Here is a 21391-nt window from a genome sequence, read left to right on the forward strand (position 1 = left end):
GAAAGTAGTAAAAATCCCATCAAAAAGTGTCTTGTAAGACATTATATCAGCAGGTTTTTGTATTAAATCCCGTGTCGGAGACATTATCTTTGCACGCAACATGCAAATCTAAAGATAAATGCATCATACCTGATTACTGATTATACACGAACGTGTAAATCATACGGTAGCGTTAATGTCATTCTTTCAACGATGCTTACTTTTTTTATTATTATGTACACGGTGGTATAATTGAAATAACTAATTATGGCACTAGATTTAATGACATTTACATTATAATTAACTACTACACGGAGAGAAAAATTTGGAAATCATTCCTATAATTTTAATGAAATGTTTTCCTATACAATTTTAGGAGCGATTACTTAAATTATGGGAATTATACCTATAATTTTTGGGAAATGCTACTATAATTATGGGAATGGGTCCTATAATTATAGGAACGATACCTATCATTATAACTGTAATATCGGCATGGTTCCCATAATATATAGGAATAGTTTCTATAATATTATAGGAACCATTACTATAATATTATAGGAACCATTCCTATAATATTATGGGAACCATTCTCATAATATTATAGTGATAATGCCTAATAATATTGAGATATTTATCATAACTCAAGTTATTTGTGACTTCGATGACTTTGAAGCATTTGAAATTATTAGTAATTTCGATAATTGTACTTGCTTCTCAATAACATCATTTGAAATATGTAAAATAATTAATATTGTTCATATAAATAATAAAAGTTACATACACAAACGGTGTATTAAATAAATATTCAACGTATGTATTGTAAATAAATAATTTGTTTTAAAAATAAAATGAAATTGTAAAAATAAACAATGACTTTCCACATCTACTTTGCTCCTCTAATTGTATAGTGAGAAAATATCCTTTTTATTAGAGAAACTTTAGAATTGCTACAATATTTTTCAATATTATCTAACACAATAATAACTGAGTTGGAATAAACAATTTAAGATTAAGTACACACGTGAATAAAAATTATGAAAAAGAAATTTTTTCACTCTAGTGAAAGATCAATTTTTATTTACAAAAAAAAAATTTATTAGCAAAAAAATATGTAATAATTACTTTATATTTTTGATGTGATTGCTTCATTAGTATGAACATAAAAATTTTTCTATTATTATGTGCGTCATTCCCATAATATTATAGGAACCATTCCTACAATATTATAGGAACCATTCCTATGATATTATAGGAACCATTCCCATAATATATTGAAGCTATTCCATTATTGTATAGGAATATTTCCAATAAACTATGGGTATGGTTCCCATAATAAGCATAGGATTGATACCTATAATGATCATTTTATTATAGGAACCATTCCCATAATTTTTAGAAAGGTTCCTATAAATTTCTCTCCGTGTACGATTGTTAATGTTGTACAAGTAATCATGGATATTAAAAATGTAATTTCTCTGATATAGCTAATCATTTTTTTTCAAAAGTCTGATATTAAAAAAAAACTACTTGATTCAAGAGAAATATTCTTGATCTAAGAAATTATTCTTGATTCAAATAAATTTTATTTCATTCAAGAATTTTTTCACTTCATTCAAGATAATTAAACTCTTCAAAATTATGTTTTTGGTTCAACAATTTTTCTCTGTAATTAAGATAATTTTTTCATCAGTATATGATTAATTTGGGCTTTACAAAAAATCGACTTTTTATTATAACTTTTCGTCCCAGTGTCAAGAACCTCAAAAATCGCATTTCATCCTGAAATTATTCTCGGCATCTCTTTAGTGTCTATATATATATAAAACTGAAACATTGTTGAAATTATCAAAATTCCAACATAGTAAAGTGATCCTTTGAGATCAAATTCTATTTCACTCATCCTCGTGATCAATATGGAACAAAGTACTATTTTCCTTGATGCACAAATCCTTCGGCAGTCTGGTTCGGTAATATGTTAAACCTCCAGCAGCATATAGGACAAATTAATTGATCGAGGAGACAGAGAGGCTCAACGTTAATGCTCCGATTCCGATGTCCAATTGCTATTTCTAATGTAATCGAATTTGCATCGCAAATACCGGTATCCAATGTCCAGCTATACACATAACGCCGCTGATCTCCGTGGGTGTGTATGCGTGTGTAAATGTGTAGGGACGATGTGCTTTTAGTTTATGCGTATACAAGGTAGAATAGTACCAGTGCGTACTCAACTATATGCCATACAGAGTACAGCACGAGCAATCCCAGCAATCACGGATAGGAGCCAACTTTTTAATATCACAGGATTTTCAAACGAAAATTAAACGTGAAACAAAGCGATTGTATATGCAGGACAATGCAACGTCCAGCCGTAATATATTGTTTTTCAAGCAGTTCGAATTGTCTGCTGGTCAGTATATTCCATTTATGATGGATCAAAATTTTTGATAAGCCCCGATATTAAAACTACAATATCCAGTGATGTAATTTCACCTGCCAAGAGTACACCAATAACGGCCAACAAACAAAGTTAAAGTCAATAAATTTTTTAATTTATCGTTTTTATTGTTTCGTTTAATATTTTTTTAAACTTATTAACTAGAAAATATTTTTTTAGTTTTATTTGTAAATTTTATACCAACAAATAAAATCAGCTGATTAAAAGTATGCTTAATAATATGATAAATATACATTTTTTTTTTCCCTTTTTTTCCACTCCTCGGGAAGTAAATAAGAAAGTCTCAGATCACATGTTTGTTTTGTTGACCTCGGCTTCGCCTCGGCTTTGCGACAATTGCGTGTGATCTGAGACCTTTCTTACTTTACTTCCCTAGGGGTGCAATATACTATTAATTACAAAAAAATTAGCAAACATTTGATGATTTATATCATTTTATTTGAGGAATAAATTAGTTATAAAAAATTATTTTTAATAAATTATATTTATAGTTTCTTACAATTTTTGCGAGTTAATTTTTTTTTCTAAATTTATTAATCATACACGGGAAAAATAAAAAGGGAAAAATTACATTATATAATGTAACGTGGCGCTTTATAATAAAAACTGGAAAAATTACAGTTTCAGATTGTAATTATTACAGATTTTGTAAGAATTACATTGTAAAATGTAAATATTACATTGAAAGCTCTGAAAATTAATATTCAAAGTTTGAATTTACGAAAATGTTATTTTAAACTGCAATTTTTCTAGTTTTTCATACGAAGCGACGCTTATTACTATTTATAATATAATTCTAATATTTTTCTTTTTTGTGTGTCATTTAGTTATTAAAAAATTCTAAAAATCGAGAAATTTCTCTTAATTTAATTTTGTATTATTTAAAAAAATTTTTTTTTCTAAAAAATGACATTTATTATACATACAACTAACTAATATTCAACTTAACAAAATAGCCTAATTTTTATAAAATTCGACTACCCTGGCAACGAGCGATTTTTATAACCCTTAGGGGATGGACGGGCAAGACGGAGAGGGCGGGTAAAATGAATAATCGTTTTAAATCGCTGGTCGGTCGATAGAAACATTTTAGACTGCAATCTATCAATCTATTTTGTGACTACACTTACCGTTATCAATAAAGCATTGGTTTTGCCCACTTGTGAGATTTTTTTTTAATAAATATTGAAATTTAAGAAAAAAATTAAAATTTTAAATCGTAAGTATACAGTGATTATTTTAATGTTGTTAAAGACGATGCAGATTTAATTTTTTTCTTTATATTCGGGACGCTGTTTATATTTTTGCGACGATTGTTTTGATTAACATGTATTTTCCAATCAGTATTCGTTTTGCCCGCCCTGGTAGGGCAAAACGGATAATGTTGACTTTTTTTTTTTTTTTTAATTTTGAAGAAGAATTTCTTTGTTTTTATTTTTATTTTACTTTAATTATAAACTTCAATTACCCAAAAAATTAATAGCCAAAGTTAAGAATAGATATGATTATAATATATATTTGTTATTTCATTTTTAAATTAACATATTCTTTTTACTCGTCCTTTCCTTATAAATTTTTTTATTTCTTCAGAAGAAAAACCAAAAATTCTGGTCTACCTTTTTACCTACATTTTCCTGCTAAAAAACTAAAATCAGCAACTTAAGCGTAAAACAGTCCTTATGCTGCCATCTACCCCTTCAACTGGAACTCGCTATCAACGAGGTCCGAATGATTAGATTGTCCTTACTCTATACTTTCGCTCAGCTATAGTTTCATGCTATAATTTGCAATGTAATGCTCCTGTACCAGGACCGTAGCTAATGAAATCATACTTAAAGCCTGATTAAAAATTATTTAAAAAACAAATAAAGTCCCATCGACCTAATTAATTTTTTTTTAACAAAAAAAAGTGAAAAAAATTTTTTTTAGATAAAAATCGCATTTTTTTTCTGAATTCAACAGATTTAATAAATATCTAGTGAACTGACGTTCCAGCGACCAAGGCGATGAAAATGACTAACCCTCAGAACAAGGACACCGTTTTCTGGTTTTATTTATTCTTGTATTGATATTGATACCAGGAAACTAGTCACAAAAAATCGTATAAATCACTTGGAAAGAATGAGACAAATTTTTTACTCCAAAAAATGAAAAAGATTTTTAGGCCGTAGTGTAGAGCAAAGTGCTTGACAACAATAGTGAAAACACTGCCTTGGCAACACCGTAAAGAATTAAGATTCATCCCAACCGCAATTGTATAGGTATGAGCTTTAAGATAAGATTCAAAGCATAATTTGGTATAGATATATATTTAAATTGAATATATAAAATGCACTACACACGTGCACGTGTAAAACTTGACAGACTGATCCAAAAGTGGGGAAATAGGAATTGTGTGTTAACTGACAGAAGTGGGGGCTTAGTCAGGCCATAGCTGCGCGAGTTCGATTGAGTTTTCAGTTGGATTGTGTAAGTGGTGCTGTGCGTACTGTACGTCCCTGTTTATTCTTGCTTCATGACAACTAACATTTAACTAATTTTATTGTAGGTCTTTAAACAAAGACTGATTTGCGAATTTACACGCATTATTGTGAGTACAATATTTTTATCAATTTATCTTATAATTAATGTTATTATTTCTTATTTTTATTATTTTAAATATATTTTATTCTTTTTTAGAGTGTTGAATTATTTAATTGCAATGAAAAATAGTAAATTTTAAATTGTTTTTTCAATTTTTATCAATTAAAAATTGATACTTTTGTTGTGAAAATTGATTTCATCAGAAAAGTCAATGCTGAATTTAAAAAGGTATATCATGAGATTTTGTTTGTGTGTCGGTGTCACTGAAAAGTGTATACAAATATATGAAAACGAGTTATCACTGAAAAAAAAAAAAAGGATTCGCTTTTTATTTTAAGTGATGTTTTTGATCATGTTAGTAAAGATTGACCGTAAAAATTGTCAGACACCTGACATTGAATTTTATTTCAATCAGTGAAATTTATTCTTATTGTAAATTAATTCAATAATTTTTTACTAGAGTTCTTTAAACTTTTTATTAACAATTAAAATAATTTTACTTTGGAGTAAAAAAAAATTTTTTAAAATAATTTTATTTTAGAGTAAAAAATATTTTTAGCATGAAAAATAATTATTTCAGTCATTAATAATAACTAATAATTAATAAATTAATAAATCATTTTCAGATAACTTTTTATGCTTAATTTTTTATGAAATTCGCTGGTAGTTCTATAATAGCGTGAATATGTATTATATTAAATTTAATACACCATGCTGTGGACTGGCTGAGTTTACGACTTGTCTATGCCCAGTTGCACGTGTATAAATGTATATGTATGAGTAATACGTATAACTAGAGGGGTAAAGCAGAATACACTGACTGTTCAAGCATTATTATCACTCATACTAAGCTATGTAACATATAGATACAGAATTAGATGTACATATGTATGTATATAGATGGACGAATTCTGGTGGCACACGACAATATGATTAAAAAACCAACCGGCATTCTTTGATTCTGTCTTTAATTTCCATCAGAGCTCTGTAATTCCTTATAGATAATACAATATCATTTATTTTTCTCTCATCGCTTTATAATATTAACTCTTAATTTTTTTTATCTTATTTGGGTTACATTCTATTTATAAACATGAGTTTAATATGAAATTTTTTTATGAATACAAATTCACTTAGCTATTTATTTACTATTAAAAGTACCTGTGACTCCGTCTTATCTTTCAAATAAAATTTTTTTATGAAGAAATTATCGAGGAATAATTTTATTTTTTTTTTTGACTGCTAATCAGAGTAATTATTTATTTTTATTGAATTAAAAAAAAAAATTAACCTGATTAATTTTTAAACTTTAAATTAATTATAATACAAAATTAATATTCCAACTATTTTATTTAAACTCTAAAATGTAATCCTAAAAAAATTTTTTGATAAAAATTGAAATGATTTGAATCTGATGAAAAATAATAATTAATTAATTTGTTTTCAGTTGTGGGAATAACTAACACCCGAATATAAATAATGAACAAGCAATGGAACAAAAACACAAAAAAATTTTAGAAAAGCTTCATGAAAAAATAATAACTGACATTGACGTTGATAATGGCATCTTAGAATTCCTACAGGGCAACGGAATTTTAACACCTGAGGATTTAATTAATATTAATAGAGAAACTACTGGAATAACGAAAGCAACTCTCTTGCTTAGTATTTTACCACAGTATGTATATTCATTAAAAATGAATTCACTATTCATAAATTGTAATTTATAATTATAATAATTATTACTATTGATTTATATTATAGCCGGGGTTCACGTTCGTTTGATGCTTTTTTTCAAGCGCTAAAAAAACACTACTCTTGGCTGAGTGACGAAATGCTGAAAATGACATCGAACAGAGAAGAGTCGAGGACTTGTACTTCGCCTATATTACCTATCATTCCCTCACTTACAGTGGACAGAGCCGAGAAGGTAAAACTTGACATAAATTTATGACAATTGCAAAAAAATATCCGGTGATTTTCATAGATCCGAAAAAATATAAGTTGAATTACGCAAACTGTGACTCAGAATAAAATGTTAATTATATTTTAAGAAATTCTTCGATAAAAAAAATTTTCAAGTAAATTAAAAAAATTTTTTAACAAGTTTATTGATATCATTAGATTATCATCTTTTATAATTTGTACCACTGAGTTTAACTCTTTAATTTTTAATTTTCAATTTTTATACTCAAATTTATACTTTCTGTATTTTTCATAACTATATTCCAAATTTAAGAAAAACGATTATTTCTTAATATCTAAAATTTTTGAAATTTTGTATCTTCATTATTCATACGTGTACTTTTATTGTAATTCTTTTTGTATACTTTTACCATTTGGCTATACTGCCTTGGCATTGAAATTAAATAATAAATAAATAAATAAATAAAGATATAAAAAAAATTAATTAAATTTTTTTTCTTTGCCACCTATTTGGAAAAATAATTTTTGTAAGTAAAATTTAAGAATTGAAAAAACTGCCAGCCCGTAGTAATTAAATATCTCAAAAAAATCCTTTAAATAAATGAATTTTAATTATTAATTAAGTTTTTTTAAATTAATAAAAATAAATTACAGGTACAACAGCTCAAAAACGCGTTCAGAGAATTATCACCAGGGCGTTATGTTGTTTTACATGGAATGAAAGGATACGGAAGAACCCGATTGACAGCTTCGACTCTGACAGAAGAAATACGAGCTGAATATTTTAACGTAAGTAATAAAAAAATAAACTAAAAATAAAACAATTTTATAACTAAGGTAAAAGCCCCAATTATTGACAGGGGTCTAAATATTGACACACTGAATTATTTTTAAATATATTTAACTATCGGTAATAAGAATAACTATCATATAAATTTTTATTAAATTCTAATTAATTAAAAAATTGAAAAAATCACTGTCAGTTCAAAATATTAATTATTAAAAAAAAATAAAGTAAGCACCAGTTCATCAAACCAGCTTCCCGGGAAAAAAAGTTTAGATCTGCTCTGATCAAATTTGATCTGAGCAGATCAGATTTGATCTAAATTTAAATCTAAGTAGATATGGACAGATATAATTTTATCTGCTTAGATCAAACCAGATCAAGTTTGATCAAAATAAAATTGAAAAGTAGATATGAATAGATCTAATCTGATCAAACTAGATCCGGTCAGATCAAATTAGACTAATCCAGATCAAGTTTGATCAAAATTAAATATAAATAGATCTGACTTGATCTATGTAAATCTAATTTAATCTGATTATTACGCGGGAAAAAAAGTTTAGATATAATCAGATCAAGTTAGATCAAATCAGATCAAGCTTGATGAATATATGTAATCATAAAGATGATATGGGTAGATCTACTTAGGTACGACTTTTTATACTTTATGCTCTAATAAATAGCTCTTACAAATGCACCAACTTTGATCACGTTTTGATTTATTTAATTCAAATTATAACCAGATGTTATTATTTCAATAGAAACTTTCAGTATTCTTCTTTACAATCACGTGCATGAAACCTGGTGTTAAGTAATTCATTTATTTGTAATTAATCATCAAAATTGTTGAAGATCAAGAATTTTCAATTTTCAAAAATTTATAACTCAGAAACTATCAACTTACGGCCAATTTTATAAAAGTAATTTTTATCTCAAAATTGCCTAAAATATTAAAAAAAAATATCAGATCTCAAAAAAAAAATGATTTCTCAAATAATTGTTTAAACAAATGGCTATAAACAATAGATGGCCCAGGATTTCGCAAAAATGACTGCGATATTCGGTTTCAGCGGGTCAAAATTCATAAAGTAATCATATTTTGTACATCGACCTCAAAATTTTACGAAAAGATAATACAGCGCCTACGCTATTATCTGAAGAGTAACTCAGTCAGGTACTTCTAGTAGCTGAATGGTACGCTCTGGGACTGACATGCAGGAGGCCTCAGGTTCAAATCCCCAACATCGCAAATTGTTTTTCAACGATAATTCGACTTTAAATCACAGAAAATTGATATAAAATACATGATTTCTAATTTTTAAGTAGAAATAAAATAAATTTTACTATTATTTTTTATTTTATAAACTTCTTTATAAATTGATTCTGTTTCAATCGAACCAGATCTGAATAGATCAGATTCGATCTGGATAGATCTGGCCAAAATACAGATCTGCTCAGATCTGATGAATTTGATCTGATTTGATCAAAGCAGATCTAAACTTTTTTTCCCGGGTTACGAGCATCTATTTTCTTAACAACTTTGGTTAGAAAAGCATATATTTTTTTAAATGCCGAGTTTAAATTAATTTCTTCATCTAATTATATGATCTTTTTGTTTTTTTAATTAACAATCTATAAAAAATTTATGAAATTGAATAATTGAAATTAATTGTATGCTTTATAATATTTTAATAATGGGTGTCAATAACTAGTTCGTAATTTTTAAGTTGAATCAAAAAAAAATCACTAAAAAAATTTACTGTAAGAGTTTGAACTCTTCTGATTAAAAAAATTTTTTTTTAATTAATTTTTATATTTTTAATAGTAATTAATCATTATGAAAATTATTATTAATAAATTTTAATAATATTGATTACTTAATAATAAGTTTCGATAAATAACAATAAACGGATGATTTGACGCATGCGCAGTATAGGTGTCAATAATTGGGGCTAAAGTATGTCAATAATTAGATCAATCAGTTTTTTAACCTGCCAATAATTGGTGTATCCTGATACTCTCTTTAATTATTTAAAATTAATTATTAAATATCACTGATTATCATTTTAAAAGAAGAAATTGATTAGTAAAAACATTACTTGAGACATTACCACAAACAAAATTCAACGATATTGATATTTGATTGCCTAAAAAAAATGAAATAGCTTTGTCTCTTATAGTGTTAATAATTTACTTTTACTTTACTTTAATTTAATTTACTTTTACCTTAATAAATTTAATTTTTTAGAACAAAATTCACTGGATAAAATTTGGCTCTGAAGGCATAAACTCCGTGGAAGACGAGATTTTAAATCAACTTCAGCAGCTGTATGATACAATTGAAAACCGCAACGTATCATTGAACATCGGAAAACTGCAAGGTGAAATGCGGTGGATGTTGAAGCGACACTTTAGCACTCCATCACACCGCGACTCATTGCTGATACTTGACGACGCATATGACCAAAAAATAATCGAAGCGTTCAACTTCGACTGCAAGACGTTGATAATAACAACCGACACCGAAATACTTCCACCAAATTACAATGATAGAGTCGCCACTATAATAACAATGAGTGGATTCACGGAAACAGAGAGTTTGGAATTATTCGCCCGGGCTTTGGATACACAAGTCGAATTACTGCCTCCCGAGGCTAAAGACTTTCACAACGCCTGCAAAGGCATGCCAATAATGGTCGACATGTTTGCAGCGCAATTCGCTGGTTACAAAGAAGACATGAAGACAAACAGCAGCCGCTGGAAACATTACTTAGAAGTGCTGCGAAAGTTGGATTCATCAAACTCCGTGATACAGAAGTTTTTGAACTTCCAATCAACCACGTTTGACATCTGTATCAATCGTTTGTCAGAGGATCAGCGGAAACTTTACGAAAGTTTGGCTATTTTCAGCGAAGACATAAACATAATGTCAAAAACGCTTGGAGTTTATTGGAACAAATCGGCGTTCGATGTTGACGATATAATGACCAGTTTGCACAAAAAATCGCTTATTGTAAAATACTGGAACGCTGATTTGAAATCATTAATCTACGGCGTACACGATCTGCTGCTTTCCCACCTACGCAATCGAATCAACAGAAGAGACTCCCAAAAATTGCGATTAATGCATCGCGATTTCGTTAACAAGTATTACGATTATTGCAAAAAAGATTACTCAAATTTACCGCAAGATAATTACAGCTACGCGTATATTGGGTACCACCTAGATCAAGCCCGTATGTACGCTGACTTCCCCACGCTGTACCTGAACTTTGATTTTATCCAAGCCAAGATACGTAACAGCGGTGTAAACGATTTGCTGATAGACTTGAAGAAATATCGCAGACACATCATCAACGATGAGACTGAAAATAATGTCGTTGATTTAGAAGAGTTTCTACGAGCTCAAGCGAAAACTTTGGCGGAACACCGTCAACGCGATTGCCTGGACTTGGTACAGATAGCTTTGAATCATCACACTCGTGGTTATTGCTACAAAACCGCCCGTTCATTAGCGCAATCACAAAAGACTAAACTGTACCTGAAAAATTCTCATCAGCATTTCGTTATGCACAATCCAACAGCCGAGGACATTAAAATGGAATACTCTACGCTCAATTTTACGGACAATCCACATAAAATTTTGATAGGAACAAAATCTGGTTTAATTATACTGTGGGATTGCGAGCTAAAGAGAATGACGCCATTTCACGGTCTCGAAGATTCGGAAATTGTTAAGGTTATAGTGTCAGAAAATGGAAAATTTTTTGTTGCGCTAAACAAAGATTCGGTTATCAAATACTTTCCTCTGACTGTTGATGATGAAGATGATGATGATGATAAGAATGATAATTACTGGGATAATCATTCACACACACCGTTGGATAAACAGACATATTGGTACCCGATTGTTCAGCAGCCGACTAACAATAGTTCAATAACCTACGAAACAAACGGCCAAGTAATAACCGACATCGCGCTGAGCTCAGATGACGAGAAACTTGCTGCTTGTACAAGTAAAGGTAGTGTTTCTGTTTGGGATGTAAGTGGTAAGCATTTGACGACAATTGCTGAAGATACGAACTTTCAAAAATTGACATTTGCTAAAAAGATCAAGCAATTGCATGTAATTGATACTGAAGGCACTAATTTCGTCTATATTTGGAGAGACAATAATTACATTTACAATACTCGATACTCACAGTTCAGAAATTTGAAAGGTTCCTCGGAAGAGAAAGTTGTCATATACTTCAAAGAAAGAATCTACGATAGCGAAACAGAATATGAAACAGTTTTGATTTGTTTAACGCGTAAAAATTGTTATATAATATCATGGGGAATTGGAATTAGTGGAGATTTATATTCCCCAGAACCAAGACGCAGGTATACTGCAGACAATACTCAATTTACTGTTGCTACAGGAACATACGATGGTAAATATGTAATTATCGGCAATAATAACAATTTGTTATCTGTATTAAAGATTGAGGGTGGATTTACGCCAATTGCTAATTATCCAGAGCATACTTTTGCTCTGGATACTTACTACGACAAAGAATGTGACTGTCATTTGATACTCAGCGGTGATAAACATTCCATTCAATGTTGGACATTTTGCCCGGAAAATTTACCGCAGTCGGTTTTAAGACCGTTGTTTGACGCTGTTATGAAACCATTGAAACAATCAAATATTGTTGCGCAAGAAATTATTGGGAATAAGATCGGATTGTACAATGGTGAAGAATTGCAAATAGAAACAGGCGTACTAGAAGGACAAATAATATCACTGAGTTTAAGTCCAGAAGGCAATAAAATACTGTATACAATGAAACATTCTACAGGGTTCCGCGAGGCAGAAACTATCGAGTATAGTATTTATGTGTTTAACGTTGAAACAAACGAAATATCTGAAATATTGTCATCGCTTACAGAATTTCCGGGTTATGTTAAATTTATTAAATTTCATGATGAATTGGCGATTGTTTGTAAGCAAAATGATATTTTATATTGCATTCTTGATGAACAAAAAATTACAATTAGAACAGAAGGTAACATCGTTAATTTACATACCATCAAAGATGAGTATGTAGTTGGTATCACACGTGATGAAAAAGTTAAAATCTGGAAGATGAATACCACCGCGTGGGATTTAATCTGTCAAGCTGAAGATACTGGACAAATTTTATACGAAATTCAGCGGTCTGTTGTCCTTTACAGTGCAATAAATTTGGAAAAAACTATGATTGCTATTTTGACAAATGATTGTCGATTGGCTTTTTACGAAATAGATTACAATTCTAAAGTTTCTACAGTACCAGAAAAATTGAATAAATATGAAAATACATACTTTACATTCTATAAAAAATTAACATGCTGCGCTTTTTCTCCCAATGGTGAAATTTTAGCTATTGGAATGGAAGATGGCAATATTACAGTAAGTAATCAATCAAATTTGATAATTGCACGACTCATGATGCGAAGCATCAGAGAGTACTTTACGATCGAAAAATTTTTTTCGCCTCGTTTCGGCAATTATTTTTATTATTATAGTCTTGTTAGTTCACGGAATCAAGATATTTTGCATACTATTGTCAAAATAATTTAATAGAGATTAATTTGACACTTTTCAAAAATTGATTTAGTGCAATAGAAACGGAAAAAAACATCAAAATAGGTCAAAAAATTTTCCTGTCCGTCATGTATGAAACTCCGGAAACACTGTAACTTGCAAAAAAATGCATTAATTGAGTTAAATTCTTTTATTAAAAATTCTTTGGAAGAATTGTAGGTCACCAAATGCAAATGGTTATTTATTAATATTTCATAATTAAATGAGCATTATGAGTCGTGCACTTTAGGATTTTCCAAACTTTTTTTTTGATTTATTTTTCCTGACCAATTTACTCATTTATAATTTATCGTTTCAGATTTTCGATTTGAAAACATTCAAAGCTCATCCAAAAGAATTGTCGCTCCACCAAAACTCTATTTTACAACTACATTGGGCTCCATCAATAGTAGGAGCTCCTATCTTACTATCAATAAATTGTGACGAGCTGGCTTGGTGGAATGTTGCCTTGATGGACGATAATTCTAAGAAAAAAATCAAGCGTAGTAGGACTGGAATAGTAAAAAGCTCAACAGTACCGACTTTTGGCTTTGAATCATTATCAGGTACACAATTGCGTAATAGTCAAACCGCGGATGCCAATTTATCGATTGCGTCTACATCAAAAATTTTCATAAATAAAAATAAAAATAATAATGATAATATTCTTACTTATCGTAGTATTCCTATTGATAATGATATTGACATAAGTAACGGTAACAATGCAATTAATGGTAATGATACACGTGATAGTACTGAAAGTCAAGAAACAATGCCAAAATATTGGATTTCAAAGACTTATAAAAATCAAAATCGACCAGCATTATTAGGATTAATACGATTGCCGCCTAATTGTCGTGCTAAAGTATGTGTTTCTAGTGACTTTCATAAATTTTTACTCGTCGATGTTCATGGTACTATCAAATGTTTTGAGTTATTTGAAGTTTCTTCAAATTTGTAATTAAAATTATTTAATTTGCCATGTTCAAAAAATTACCAAATATTTTTTACGGTTGTAAATATTTGGTATATATGATCTTTGGTTGTTTTTAATGATGTCGACTTGAATGCGCATTTACAATTTATTTTCTAATGCAATATCTCAGTAATTTTTTACTGCCTTTTTTTCTCTTTTTCAAGTATGTTTTTTAATATTCCTTTTTATAAGTTTAAGATTTTGTAATTCCCGTGATTTTAAGTTTCATCATTTACTTTAATTTGATAGTTATTGACAAGTTTAATGTCACATAAATTACACTGAGAAAAAAAAATACTTTGATTAAGAAAATTTTCTTGATACAAGAATTCATGTTCTTGAAAATTTTTAAGGATTTATATTCTTAGCTCAAGAACTTGTGGAATTGATTGAAATAATTTTTACTTAATTTAAATAAAGCTTTTCTCTTGTTAATCTATTATTCAAAGATAAATATTGATGCTCTTCTCTTCAGAAATTAATAATTAATAATAATAGAATATTTGATCATCATTGAATTTCTTGAACGAAGAAATTGTTAATTGAGTAAAAGTATTTTTTTTTTCTCAGTGTACCAAATGTTTTTTTTAGTAATTTCAACGTTCGATAAATTTTTTAACATTATTTTGAAAGTCTATAAATCTATCAATTGATCTGAATTTTTTTCTCATCTGAATTTTTTTTTTTTTTTTTTAATTCATATATCTAAAGTTAAATTTTTTTAAATCGTGTCAAATTTTACTGAATGCTTTTTCGGTAGAGTTTTAAAATATTTTGCCATTATTATTTTAAAAATTTTTAAGTCTATTAGTTGATTTGAATTCTTAAAAGTTTCTTTCATTTTGTTGATGATCAAATTTTTCTATGGGATGTTCAGAAATTTACCGAAGACTTTTTTGGAAAATTAATTTTCGGTAAATTTTTAAACATCTTAGAATTAAGATGACAGTATAAAATATTTATACTTAATAAATTAATTAAGAGAAAGAGTCAAAGCTGTTGTGATTTACAATAGTAAGAAAAAATATCATTATCATAATCATTGACTCAAGATTTTAGTACTTTAGTTACCATTATTAAATCAGGATATCAAAATAAGTAATAATCATTTATAAATAAGCAATATCAATTACTCATTATCAATATCTTATTTTGTACAAGTATGTAACTTTTTTTTGATAACGATCCATAATCAATAGCATTTAAGATCGAAAAAATCAGAAACAAAAGAGTTTAGTCCGTGATTAATTTGAAATAGTTTTTTTTTAATCAAGACGTTGATGTTTTAAGAAATGTTCATATTTTTTTAAATATATTATTGGCTAAACTCTTTATCAAAATAATTTTTAAAATATGTCCAGTGCATTAAAAAATTGCTCTCTTAAAAGAAATAATTATTTAATGATGGTATAAAATTCATATATATTTAAAAAATCATTGTGCTACTAAGTTTAGTAATTGCGTACAAATATGTGCCTTCATTATCAATTCAAAGGTTGATACTCTATCCATCAACAAAAATGGATACGGATACTATTTTTCAAATCCAATTGATAATCGTACTTATTGCCAAAGAAAAATTAGTGATCTGTATCCTAAAATTTATGGCCATAGTAACAAACTTTATAAAATACTAATATAATATTTTTTCGGATATATATAGATGTAAGAGTAGAAAAAAAAGTAAAATCTCATATAATATTATTCCGTACGTAATTGAATGTCATATGCATTTATTTTTATGTATGTGTATTCCGAATCTCTTTGATTTTTACAGTTGCATTTACTCGCATTTACAATAGATTTTTATAAGATAACTTCTGAAAGATTTTTAACTGGATCTCATTTTTTACAAGTTTGAACACTTATTAATTTTTTTCTACTCACTTTATTACTGTTATATTATAATAACTGAATTTATTTTTAAGAGTATTTAATAGAATAAAAAAAATATTATTTTTAATTAAATTATAAAATACAAAGTGCATGATAAATATTTCAACGAATTAATCATTCACTAATAAAAGTGTTGAGAATTTTTATAATTATAATTATGATTATAATTAAATTATTATTCGAGTATAAAAAGGAAATATCTTTTGAAAGTGAAAATTTAAAAAATTTATTGAATTAAATTTATAAATTTATTATTTAAATTTTAAATATGTTAATTATATATTTTGTCGCTGTATTAAATATTCCATTATGATTAAGTGATGGTTGATAAGTTAAATAATTTATTTCTGATAATCAAAATAAATTGGCCTCAAGATATATAATAGACCCGAAGATTCATGAGCAAAAATAAATTTACGTATTAAAAATTCTGAGAAAAATAAAAATCTTTTTCTAGAATCAAGTACACAAAAATGGACCTCATTGAATTTTTGAATAAAAACTAAGATAATTTTTTCAATAGAATATTTATGGTCAAATATACTATTCTTACTTCCATGTTATTTTACAGTATTATAATAGTGAATGAAACAGCGACAAAATATTTTAGTAAAATTAATAATACATCGATAGTGAAATGCGTTGAACGTATAATTCACTACTGATATAATATTGAATGTAATTATTGTTAAGTCGATATTTAAATATATTTATTTGTGTCTAAATAAATTTGATATTGACTTTAATGATACTCAGTTAAATAGGAATGGTGTAATTATTGCTGTGACAACATTATGGGAAAAAAGTCTCGACCTTTTTCATAAGCCTGATAATTGTAAAATATTATTTTGACTTGAATTTCCATTAATTCTACGTATTGGTAGAATTATTTCGAAGCTTGAAATCAAAATATTATTCGCCTTATTTAATTTGTTTTTAAATGAATTTTTAAAAAGATAAATTTTGAAAAAAAATCAATCAATTGTTCATAATTTTAATTTTATTGTTAATTAAATTTTGAGCAAAGATCGAATGTATTAATTTTTACTGATTATAAGTTTAACTTTAATTATCAAGCTCAATTTATTTTATTGAAAAAATTAATAATTAATATAAATAAATTAATTAATATTTAATTTTTGTAAGCTCAGGGGAGGACTAGAGTGATACGAGGGCGTGCAATCATTGGAAAGACATAAATGAATTTTTGAAAATATTTTTTATCGTTACTAAATTTATGTAACAATAAATTTACATTTAAAAAAATGTTTATTGTTTTATTTATTTATCCTAACTGAGGTATCAATAATCAATAAATAAAATAAATTTTTTTTGGCAATAACAAAGCTTTTCCGGCTTCAACATGTGAGAATTCTTTCAAAAATAGTCATGCGTATTGCGCAATAGCACACGCAAATGTTGGCAAGCACTCGATGGTTTTTTTTAGAACTGTAGGCCAATGTTAGTGTGTATCTGTGTCATTGGGATATCTTCCTTATACGTTTTCTTTTTTTTAATTTAGAGAATAATGAATTCAATAAAAAATTTATTTTTAGATAAAATTTAATAATTCTTTAAGTAACTAAATAAATTTAAGTTTTAAATTTACACAAAAATTTATATGAAAAAAAAATTTTTTTTTTTAAACTGAAAAAAATGCACATTAAAATATTTTGTAAAAGAATTTGGTAATTTTTTAGTTCCATAGTCAAGAATACTTTTATAAAAATGATATTCAGAATTTTGTTTAACAATCACTTTTTTTTTTAATGTTAAAAAATATTAATTTTTCAATAAAAAAAATTAATTCTTAAAAAAAATGATAAAAAATCAAATTGATTTTTTTGAAAAAAAATTTTTTTTAAATTATTTCTATGATTTTAAATCGAAATAAAATTTTTGTAAACATTAAAAGCTCTAAAAATAATTTTTCCAAATTTTTATGCCAAAAAAATTAAACAATCACTAAAAATTTACGTAAAGTAAATGACATTAAAGTTAGCAGTCACTTGATAATTTTTAAATTTTATTTAATAAGTAAATTTGCTCTGAAAAATTAATTCTAAAAAATTGCATTTTTTATTTATTTAATTTTCTAAATGTCAATTTTTTTCTCATTTTCTTTGACATAATTTAATAAATATCTGTTAAATTAATTTTCATTCAATGTAAAGATAAAAAAATTATTAAAATTTTCTACTAAATTTTTATTTTTCGTAAACATTCTCATTTTTTCATATTAATTCATTTGTTAAGAAAAACAATCAGATGTCTGCTATTTTTTATCATACAAAATACCCAGTAATAAAAATAAAAAATCTACAAATTTACTGCCTACTAATAAAAAAGTAACAACCAACTGAATCGCTAATATATAATCCCTCGTGACATAAAGTTAATGTTGATGATAAAACATTTTTAAAAGTGGGGATTCGTACTCGCAACTATCGTAGCACAATGCAATGCACGATATAACATGTAACACGTCGTGATGCGGGTGAAAAGTAGGAGCAAATAGTACAGCCTTAGAAGAGGAAACCAAACGCGTATCGTCTGTTGTGTAGTCATAGCCAGTCACAGTTTAGTTCACTCTGCTGATATACAGTTACGTACAACCAAACAATAAGTAAGTTACATCCTCGCGTGGATATCAGTTTACGATACAATAAACTCCAAGTCTTGAGTAAATACAGTAGTACACGAGGTTCCAAAGACACGTGATAACACTGTTACGTATTATCAAAATTAAAAATCTAAACTATTTCAGACACAGAGCATAATGACTTCCCTGGTGTATAAAAACTCAATGAAGGCCATCGGGAAATTCGTACCCGAAAAATTACAGCCTCTGTGGAATCATCCAGCTGGTAAGTGGTCAATAAACCGCGTAATTAATATTATTTATCTCCATAAACTGCATGAGTATCCTCAGAACTGACGTCACTCCAAAAGGAGTAAGATAAAGATTTTAAATTCCAGAGATTTAAAGATTTTTTTGCCCGCATTTTATGCAAGTGTTCGTGTTATCGTTATGCGAAACCTTGCCAATTAGGTCAAGGCTGACGTCATTTCAGTTCCTCTATTCTGACATTCGCATCCAATCTTTTCTAAATTTAATTTTTTTACAATTTTTTTTATAGAATATTTTCCTGCAAAATGACTTAAAATTTTCTAGCACAAACATATCGTACACGTGTGTTATCGATTGAGTATTTTTCAGGTCCGCAGACGATATTTTTCTGGGCGCCAGCATTCAAATGGGTAAATTTATTTTATTTATGTTATTGTTAAATTTATAAGTTTTATTGCGAAAGAATTAAATTAATCTTGCACGTCATTTTGGCCTACTTTTGTTCGCGTTTATCACGTATTTAAATTACTCAATGACAAGTATAATGATTTTTAATGAAGATATTTTTATTTTTTTTTGCTCTAATCAGGTCTAAATTCTTCTATAATTAATTTAAATCAGGATGTTATAGACCTAAATTATGTTATGTTTTTTATTTCATTTATTTTAACATGCGACGTTTCGTCAATTTTATTCTGATATCATTAGGCACCTTAAAATTTTACAATATAAAAATAAGAAAATTAATTTAGCAGATATTTGATAATTTTAAGAATTTTTCAAACAAATAAATTATGACAAAAAAGTAGAAAAAAAATTGACATGTAGAAATTTTAAAAAATAAGAAATGCAATTTTTTAAAAATAATTTTTTGGAAAAAATCTATTTGTTAAAAAAAATTAAAAATGGTTAAGTGACTGCTAATTTTAATGTCATTATAAAAACACATTTTAAGGTGCCTGATGATGTCAAAATAAAACTGACGAAACGTCGCATGTTAAAGTAAATGAAATAAAAAACATAACATTATTTTGGTCTGCAACATTCTGATATTTTTATTTTTTATTTAATCTTATTTTATTTAAATGATTTTGTCATTTTTACAGGGCTTGGTGATAGCAGGTCTTGGAGATTTGCAACGACCGGCAGATAAAATATCAATGAGTCAGTCAGGTGCTCTTGGAGTTACGGGAATGATATGGACCCGATATTCATTGGCTATCACACCGAAAAATTGGAGTTTGTTCAGTGTTAATCTCTTCGTGGCTTTCACCGCGCTTTACCAAGTTGCTAGAGCTTTTAAGTAAGTATATTTTTTATAGTTTAAAAAAAATTTTTAATTAAAACAAAGTTATATTGATATAAATAAAAAAACTTTTCTGGATACTATTTTAAATAAATTTAGTTTATTAAATGTTTAGATTTTTCTTTAAAATAATTATAAAAAGTAGAATTAAAAATTTTTATATGTATGTCCTTCAAAATTAATTTAGCAGATGTTTGATAATTTTTTAAATAAATAAATTGTGGCAAAAAAAAGTAGAATAAAAATTGACATGTAGAAATTTTAAAAAATAAAAAATGCAATTTTTTAAAAATAATTATTCGGAAAAAATCTATTTGTTAGAAAAAATTAAAAAATGGCTAAACTTCTAACTTTAATGTCATAAATTTTTAAAATTAAATATCTATTTAATGAATATTTTTTAATGATAAATTATTTATATAAAATAAAATAAAAACAAACTTCCTGTATCACGATTGTAGACATAATGTCGAAATTGACCTTTAACCTTGACGTTAGTCTGTTTATAAACGTTTAACTAACGTGGCTTCAAATAATTAAATCCTCACAACAAACGATCCTCTCTATTTATATCAATAAAACAATTTTATTTATCAAAATACTAATATCATAAGTAACTTAATGATTAATTAACAATTACAGATACCAGCAAGAGCAGAAATCGAAACCAACAGAATTACCGGCGATCAAACAATGATAAATATAAAACAAACATTCCACTAGATAAAATGTTGCAAGTTAGCACCAACAGGTTTCTTTTATACATTGCTCAAGGGATAGTTAAATCACGATAAAAATAGATAGTTAATTAACAAATAAATATCTTCCGGACGAAAAATAAAGCGACGGCGAGTCTGAGCTGATGACAAAAAATAAATACCGATGGAAGATTGTTATATTGTCATAAACGAACCAAATAACTGCGAATGTCAAGAAATAACCAATGATTAACTGTGATACGAGTTAATGGTGCTCATATCAATAAATAAACTGCTCTATAGTCATGTTATCATCGCAGATA

At 27.4% G+C, this 21391-nt stretch overlaps 2 protein-coding genes and 1 long non-coding RNA gene across 6 annotated transcripts in view; 2 read left to right on the forward strand and 1 right to left on the reverse strand.

Annotated features, from left to right (window-relative positions):
* The window catches only part of LOC123275539, a 134504-nt gene that overhangs the window by 111626 nt on the left and 1487 nt on the right, over positions 1-21391 (reverse strand). The gene's annotated exons all lie outside the window — the stretch shown is intronic.
* Positions 4377-14588, forward strand: LOC123275535. 3 transcript variants are annotated; one of them, XM_044743702.1, is made up of 6 exons: positions 4377-5030; positions 6471-6701; positions 6788-6953; positions 7613-7738; positions 9982-13167; positions 13661-14588. In XM_044743702.1, exons 2-6 carry the CDS (start codon positions 6514-6516, stop codon positions 14300-14302), a joined length of 4308 nt encoding a protein of 1435 aa, XP_044599637.1. In that variant the 5' UTR covers positions 4377-5030; positions 6471-6513; the 3' UTR covers positions 14303-14588. The 3 variants fall into 3 exon arrangements, with proteins under 3 accessions (XP_044599637.1, XP_044599635.1, XP_044599636.1); XM_044743700.1 differs by having other exon boundaries at positions 4378-5030; positions 7604-7738; positions 13661-14587; XM_044743701.1 differs by lacking the exon at positions 4377-5030 and adding an exon at positions 5176-5251 and having other exon boundaries at positions 7604-7738.
* Positions 18682-21325, forward strand: LOC123275536 (mitochondrial pyruvate carrier 2-like). 2 transcript variants are annotated; one of them, XM_044743703.1, is made up of 5 exons: positions 18682-18839; positions 18981-19080; positions 19434-19474; positions 20171-20367; positions 21013-21325. In XM_044743703.1, exons 2-5 carry the CDS (start codon positions 18993-18995, stop codon positions 21065-21067), a joined length of 381 nt encoding a protein of 126 aa, XP_044599638.1. In that variant the 5' UTR covers positions 18682-18839; positions 18981-18992; the 3' UTR covers positions 21068-21325. The 2 variants fall into 2 exon arrangements, with proteins under 2 accessions (XP_044599638.1, XP_044599640.1); XM_044743705.1 differs by lacking the exon at positions 18682-18839 and adding an exon at positions 18878-18896.

The sequence above is a fragment of the Cotesia glomerata genome, linkage group LG2, assembly GCF_020080835.1.
Source record: "Cotesia glomerata isolate CgM1 linkage group LG2, MPM_Cglom_v2.3, whole genome shotgun sequence".
Taxonomy (NCBI): Eukaryota; Metazoa; Arthropoda; class Insecta; order Hymenoptera; family Braconidae; genus Cotesia; species Cotesia glomerata.

Excerpts from the sequence above, each read along its gene's own strand:
- LOC123275535 (XM_044743700.1), top strand. The coding sequence starts at position 6,514 with ATGGAACAAAAACACAAAAAAATTTTAGAAAAGCTTCATGAAAAAATA. Across the intron at positions 7,739-9,981 it reads TACGAGCTGAATATTTTAAC|AACAAAATTCACTGGATAAA; the intron begins GTAAGTAATAAA and ends TTAATTTTTTAG. Across the intron at positions 13,168-13,660 it reads TGGAAGATGGCAATATTACA|ATTTTCGATTTGAAAACATT; the intron begins GTAAGTAATCAA and ends TTATCGTTTCAG.
- LOC123275536 (XM_044743703.1), top strand. The coding sequence starts at position 18,993 with ATGACTTCCCTGGTGTATAAAAACTCAATGAAGGCCATCGGGAAATTC. Across the intron at positions 19,081-19,433 it reads TCTGTGGAATCATCCAGCTG|GTCCGCAGACGATATTTTTC; the intron begins GTAAGTGGTCAA and ends AGTATTTTTCAG. Across the intron at positions 20,368-21,012 it reads CAAGTTGCTAGAGCTTTTAA|ATACCAGCAAGAGCAGAAAT; the intron begins GTAAGTATATTT and ends TAACAATTACAG.